We start from the raw sequence: 7,783 nt of genomic DNA, 5'->3' as shown, positions 1-7,783 counted from the left end.
GATCCCTGTTACTTTGAATCCATGTGCAATGATGGTGGAGAACAATACAACAGTCTAATCAATCAAGAGCAAACTCAGCAACATCTTCAACATAAGTTAGCAAGAGACAGGGTGAATTTCCAAAGTTTCCCAATTAGGCACCTAGTTGTTTATGGAAGGCAAAATATTCAAAAGCTTAACAAAACAAGACCCCGTCCATCCGTGCAATCTGCGACAGGTTCGCAATTTTGGCCCCATAGGCTGTATTATTGTAGAGTCTACCTTACAATATAAAGCGCCTTGAGGCGACTGTTGTTGTGATTTGGCGCTATATAAATAAAACTGAATTGAATTGAATATAGCTTCACTGCCACAAGAATGGGATAAACTAAAATAATTCTATAACTCTTTGAGACTTTGGAAATTGTTTTGGGCAGAATCTATGATTTTCAACTTTTGCGTGTGTGTGTGTGTGTGTCTTCATGCACACTAACTGAGGTAAAAGAAGTTCCCAGGCAGACAGTTCTGGTTCAGGTTGTTATAGGTGAGGTCCAACACCTCCAGAGCAGGCAATGACCCAAATCCTCGGGGCAAGGTACTCAGGCGGTTCATCCTGTGCTCCAAAAAACAAACACAAAACCCATATCATGCATTACATAAAAACAATACACCAACTTCAGCTGTTCGCTGTTTCTGTTTCAAATTTAGGCAATGATTGAGTGCAAAGTTACTTATTGTGCATCATTTCCAAAACTGTGAAGAATTTGAATATCTCATAAACTATGGTTTGTCATAACATCAAAAGAATGTTGAAATCTGAAAAATGTCAAATATGTGTGTGCAAGGGACAAGGCTGAAAATTAATATAGAATCCTCATCTTTGGGACCTTTGGGAAGGTTGGTTCAATCCCTGGCTCCCCCAGTCTGCATGCCAATTATCCTCGGGCAAGATATTAACCTCAAGTTGCTGTCTGATGCATTCATCAGAGTATGAATGTGTGTGAATGGTAGTTAGAAAGCACTTAAAAGCATAGAAGACAGTGCTTGTGTGAATGAATGGGTGTGAATGGGTGAATTTGGCATTTTGTATAGCACGCTTTGAATACTCTGGGAGAGTAGAATAGTGCTATATAAGAATCAGTCCATTTACCATTTACAAACAAACAAACAAAAACAAGCATGAGTTTATCATTTACATTGTTATCAGTATTCACCTAACGGCCCTGATGGTAAAGGTGTGGATCAGTACCTATGTAACTTGCAGCACACATATCTGGCACCATTGGGCTGGTACTTGTGATCATAAGCTTACATACACTCACGATGGGCATGAACATCATGGCAATATTTGGGCTTTCAGTGATTTTTTTTTTTTTTTTACGTGTTCCTTTTCCAGAGTGGCATGATTCTACGGAATACATCTTTGGTAACTTTTGTGCACAAGTTTGAAAATATTTTGATTTTTCTCTAATACACACAGTATCCGACAAAAGTATACATACCCCCTACTAACATTTTGTTAAATGTCCTTTTGAAAGTTGCACCTTGACCAGGAGTCAGATACCCTCTCTACTTCCAAGAAACTTCTTAAAACTTTGCTTTTTGCTAAAGCATATAGTTAGAGCTGGATCAGGTGACTGGTACAAAATTTAATAATTGGTTGCGGCATATGGCTGCTCCAGCCATGTTTTGCCAGAATTAAAGATTTTAAGCTTAAATATTCCATTCCTCAAGATCTGATGCATCACAGCTCCCCAACCTAAATAGGACACACACTTCACTGCAATCACCATAGCTATTCTACTTTAGAAACAGGTACAGGTAGAAATGGAGGCTACAATGCTACTGCTTTTGTTGGCTGTTGAAAATCAAACATTGATTGGGATCAGCATACACTCTGATTTACCATTTTTCTGGATTCTTCACTTTTGGCCTACTGTTAACATGCTGCCTTTGCAGATGCTTGGAAAGAGTCCATGTTGAATCAGCAGCAGTGGATATTTTTTTTTAACCTGTAGTTTGCATTTTACTGTCATGTTCTTGTGTTTTCATGCAGCAATAATAAAAGCTCTTTCAAATCGTAACTCATCAATATTTATAGATTACTTCAAGATCTCCCTCCTCCCTGCACATACTGAAAACAGCTGATCGTAGTCTATATGAATAAAAGGGGCAGGTTTGATTTTTTTTTCCTTACACTATATGGACACAGTCTAAGGAGCTTGAAAAGAAAGACGACCGGACTTCTTTGAGTTTCTCTCATTTGAAAAGCTTCTTCAGTTCTACAAGCAATTAGCGGAGGTTCCCAGATTTAAGCACTATTGGGAGCATCCCCAAGAGGGTCATGGACCCCCTTTTGATCCTCTACCTAATCACACGAGCCCAGGTGTGAAAACAGGTCTGGGTCACAATAGGCCAAGGTTTCGGGTGAACCCATAGTGAAAGCCATTGTAATTTCTTTCCTTAGTAACTGTAATATGATTTCTAAATTTACAGATGAGAAATCATCTCAATACTTCTTGCCATACTTCTTGATCTTGCGTTTCCACAATTACAGATTCCCATGGTACAAAGTTTTTTTGTTTGGGCCTTGTCCTTGATAATTATCATGAACATCGTAGCCAAATAAATAGGAACAAAACAAACAAAAGGTTTGAACAGACAGATTAACAGAAAGGGAGGATCTGATAATGGAGGAGACACCAGCTGAGTTTATGCACATATATGCTTTCAGGTAGAAGGAGCTGACAGGTCACAGGGACAACCGTTCTATTTGAGTTCTATGTGTTTGGCAAACGATATTACGAACCTACGAGGTCCAATCACATCGATGCAAGTCCAGCGACACACATACACATGCGCGCACATGTACAGACGCACACTCACAAAACAAAAAAATAAACAGAAAATGAAAAGTGAATGCACAGCCTGAATAGTAGTTTGAGGCTTAGACTATCCAGATCATGTTTGTTTGTGGATCAATACACACCATGGCTCCTCTCCTAATCCTCCTGTCACTGACATCCTGCCTGTGTGAGGCTGCACTCATATCTAAACATACACATACATTCACTTCCAATTTGTGACACAGAAACTGCAGTTTTAATTAGATTAGTTTGTAGTTTTTCTGTAACACTAAAACAATAAATGAAAACTCTTGAGTATTATTTGTGTTGTAAATCACTGGAGATAACCCAGCAAAGAGTCACATAAAGGCTGTGTGGCTGAGCTGAGGTTTAAACATCAAACACATGCTCTTTTACTCACTTACTGCTCATCAAATAAACAAACCAATTTAGATAAATGGCTGTAATCGAATCGAAGCTGGAGCAACCTGAGGTTTCACAGACTTAAAAAGGTAGAAAGAGATAAATTTACTGCATACAGTAATGTGTACACACTGGTGTGAGAAAGTATTTCCCCATTCAAACATGAATGGCCTGTCATACCAAAGCACTGAAATTAGATTCAAGTCCAAAACCTTCATTTTGTTTTGTTGAGCCATTCAGAAATAGACTTGCTTATGTCCTTTCCATTATTGTCCTGCTGCTTAACCAAAGTGTGCTTGAGATTCAGGGTACAAACGATGGTTGGACATCCTATTTTCTGGTAGAGAGCATAATTAATGGTTCCATCACTTATGACAAGTTGTCCAGGTCCCAAAGTGGCAAAGCAGCCCTGGACCATCGCACTATCACCACCGTGTTTGATTCTTGGTATGACAATGTTTTCGTGAAATGCTGTGTTAGCTTTAGGTTCTATTTAGATGATATCGTGATTAAACAGGCCTGGCAGTAAATAACCCTGGGTGCTGGCAAGTGAAATTGAACATGTAGTTAATCAAATTATACTAGTAAATGGAAGTTGTAAATGGAAGTTATCTCAGTATAGTGGTGAAGGAGATGAGCCCTTCTGTTAGTTGAAGAGTCTTCCACAATATTTTAATTTTTTTATTGTTCATTTATTTATTTTGATTCACTTATTAAAATATTGATATTTAGTGTCTCTGGATCGATGCAATATCGCCATGCGAAATATCGCAATACTGCGCCATATCAATTTTTCTCACTCACCTCTATTGCACAAGCAACCTCACCTCAAACGATGCAGTCTGACTTGGACTGACTTGGACTGAGTACAATTGCTCTCCGCGAGGTTGTCAAAGGTTTGGAAATGATTGCGGTCTAAATTATAAATACAGATTGCCAACATGTTGTCATCAGTCTGAATGAGTCTTTTGATTGCATTCCGGTTATATTGCTTCAGAATTGGAAGGTTGCAGAGCACAAATGTAAGAGTTTTATTCAAATTTCTGTTAAATGTATACATCTAGAGATATTTGATTCTTGATGATTTATCACAGTTAATTGCTTTACGATGAGAAAAAGATTTCATTTAATTGCCATCTTGACACCATTTAATCGCAGGCTAATAGACTGAAGACATAGTGTACATTTTCATTTTCACTGCTATGCTGATGACACCCAGCTCTATCTATCTATGAAGCCAGATAACACACACCAATTAGTTAAACTGCAGGAGCGTCTTAAAGACCTGGATGGCCGCTAACTTTCTGCTCTTTAATTCAGATAAAACTAAGGTTATTGTACTCGGCCCTGAAAATCTTAGAAACATGGTATCTAACCAGATTCTTACTCTGGATGGCATTACCTTGGCCTCCAGTAACACTGTGAGGAACCTTGGAGTCATTTTTGACCAGGATATGTCCTTCAATGCACATATTAAACAAATATGTTGGACTGCTTTCTTCCATTTGCGCAACATCTCTAAAATTAGAAATATCCTGTCTCAGAGTGACGCTGAAAAACTAGTTCATGCATTTATTACTTCTAGGTTTGACTACTGTAATTCATTATTATCAGAAAGTCCTAACCCCCACCCCCCCCCCCCCGAAAAGCCTTCAGTTAATCCAGTGGTTCTCAAACTTTTTTGCTAGGCCCCCCTTTGTTTTACAAGAAAATCTACGCCCCCCACCCCGTCCACACTTAAACGGCGTTTCGAATCACCGAAAACAAAGATTTTTAAAAATTTTTGCGTTTACGTGTGGACGAGTGGAATACGGAATTTTCCAAATCACGCTGTGCGCCACATTACTGTTTACATGAGATGAATTTCTACAATGGCAGATAGATTCAAAATACTGTTCCTGTTAATCTTACTATCAGCAGTTTTTACACGCTTACATATACACACGCAGCTACTGTCCCTCCATTTAGAAAGGCAGAGGAGTCATGGTGTAATTATTTGTAGTTTTTTTTCCCTGTGTAATAATATTCAACATTGCTATCAATACATTTTTCAAAAAATGCCTCTTTGTGCAAAATTGGTTCAAAAACATAAACAACTGGGATACTGTTTGTCTGTGGTTTGGACAGCCCAGCGCGTGCTCTTAACGCAGGGGAAACAAATTCTATCGGGGATACCTACCTTGGCACTTGTGTAGGTGAAGCCAAAGGCAAGATATGCTTCATCATATTTTCTAGTCTTTGGCTTGGAAGGAAGCTGGTTTGGAAACATATTTGGCAATGCTTCATCTTCTGCTTTGCGTTTGTGTCGGAGCCCCATCGCGTTTGTGTCCTAGCAGTGTCCAAGCATTCTTTATTTTTTAATTTTTTTTATTCATCACGCCCCCCACTTTGGGAACCTCTGCGTTAATCCAAAATGGTGCAGCAAGAGTACTGACTTAGACTAGAAATAGAGAGTATATCTTTCCTGTATTGGCTCCCTGTTAAATTCAGAATTGAATTCAAAATCCTGCTCCTCACATACAAGGTCTGAAATAATCAGGCCCCATCTTATCTTAATGACCTTGTAGTACCATATCACCCCATTAGAGCACTTCGCTGTTGCACTGCAGGCTTACTTGTTGTTCTTAGAGTATTTAAAAGTAGAATGGGAGGCAGAGCCTTCAGTTTTTCAGGCCCCTCTTCAATGGAACCAGCTTCCAGTTTGGATTCGGGAGACAGACACTATCTCTACTTTTAAGATTAGGCTTAAAACTTTTCTTTTTGCTAAAGCATATAGTTAGGGCTGGACCAGGTGACCCTGAATCCTCCCTTAGTTATGCTGCAATAGTCATAGGCTGCTGGGGGGACTCCCATGATGCATTGGGTTTTTCCTTTTCAGTCACCTTTTTCACACACTATCTGTTAATAGACCTCTCTGCATTGAATCGTACTTGTTATTAATCTCTCTCTCTCACCCCAACCGGACGCAGCAGATGGCCCCACCCCTCCCTGAGCCTGGTTCTGTCGGAGGTTTCTTCCTGTTAAAAGGGAGTTTTTCCTTCCCACTGTCGCCAAAGTTCTTGCTCATAGGGGGTCATATGATTGTTGGGTTTTTCCCTGTATGTATTATTGTAGGGTCTACCTTCCAATATAAAGCGCCTTGAGGCGACTGTTGTTGTGATTTGGCGCTGTATAAATAAAATTTAATTGTATTGAATTGAATTGAATTGAACTGAAAGCAGACTGATTCCGTCTTACGGCAACATTTATGGTAAGTTTTAGTAACAGTGTTGGTATGCTTGACAATCTCCCTGTGTAGCAAATAAAATAACATAAATCAAATAACTTTATCTTATTGGATAAAACAAATGATGAAAGATAATTATGAGGACATAATTCACTGCTGAAAAATTGTGACAAACTGCAGTGTATCGTATTGCAATACTTAACATATTGCAAAATATTAAAAATCCCAATAACACTGTATCATGAGCAAAGTATTGTGATAATATCATATTGTAGGGTTTCTGGCGATTCCCACCTATATCCAGCACGGACAGCTAGGGAACAATAAAGAGTAGGTGGCGATTGTAAACGAGGTAACAATAGCACATACCCAAGGTTGAGGTGTTTCAGCTTCTGAAGGCTGCTGATCTGAGTAGGAAGCTCTTCAATCTGGTTGTTGAACATGTTTAGAACTTCCAGGTTCTTCAGTTCTGAGATGTTAGCAGGGACAGCTGGAAAACACCAACACAGGGAAAATAAATGATAAGTATATCCAGCATACTGGGGACATTAGCACAAAAACACAGTTCTCTAAGATGTCCTGGATGTCTGAAAATATTGATAGTGTGGTATCACACAGGTGCCATCTCTAAAGTTAGGATACCATCAGCAACTCAGGCCTTGTTTCGAGACAGCTGACTTTTTAACTAACCTTACACCTTACACACCCACAATTTACCAGGTTGTTTACAACAAAAATATACATACCGTGACACCACCAGTTCATCATCATCAACTTGATTAAACACTGTGTTGACCAACCTTGATATAAGATTGAAGAGTATAAAGAGACAGTTTTACCCTTCCCTACTATTTACAGTTCTACTGATGATCAGTGGGCTGGACATTTGAACAGAGACAAGTTAGAAGAAAAGAGTAAACCAACTAGGCCCTGACATGAATGCTGCCAGGAGGATGAGTGTTAAAGAGGTGAGGTCTGGGCATACTGATAGGCTTCGTAGGACTTGCGCATGAACGTGTTTGTGTGTGTGTGTGTGTGTATTTAACCTGCTAGTTGAAATGTGCAATATCTGCTTTCTACATTTTGAAAATAATTGAAGATTAATCTGTGCCATTCAGATCAAGACTTCCACAAAAACAACATTAACACTAAACACAAAGTCTGTGTCTGTAAGGTAAATATCGTTTCAGTCCAATTTAAGATTATATGTGGTCAAAAGAGTTAGTAAGAAATGAAATATGAAGGAATTACCACTGTTAGACTGACCACAGTAGCTTATCTTAAAGGCATGCCCGTCTTGGGCTATAGT

At 39.0% G+C, this 7,783-nt stretch overlaps 1 protein-coding gene across 1 annotated transcript in view; it reads right to left on the bottom strand.

Moving 5' to 3' along the window:
• Nucleotides 1-7,783, bottom strand: part of rsu1 (Ras suppressor protein 1) — a 41,415-nt gene that overhangs the window by 27,982 nt on the left and 5,650 nt on the right. The window contains exons 4-5 of the mRNA XM_003455740.5: nucleotides 6,844-6,964; nucleotides 474-592 (exon numbers count right to left, since the gene is read on the bottom strand). Coding sequence (XP_003455788.1) covers nucleotides 474-592; nucleotides 6,844-6,964 — 240 coding nt within the window. The remainder of the gene's footprint in view (nucleotides 1-473; nucleotides 593-6,843; nucleotides 6,965-7,783) is intronic.

The sequence above is a fragment of the Oreochromis niloticus genome, linkage group LG9 (genome assembly GCF_001858045.2).
Source record: "Oreochromis niloticus isolate F11D_XX linkage group LG9, O_niloticus_UMD_NMBU, whole genome shotgun sequence".
Classification (NCBI taxonomy): Eukaryota; Metazoa; Chordata; class Actinopteri; order Cichliformes; family Cichlidae; genus Oreochromis; species Oreochromis niloticus.
Note: the sequence above shows the minus strand (reverse complement) of the source record. Positions and strands in the feature narration are given on the sequence as shown.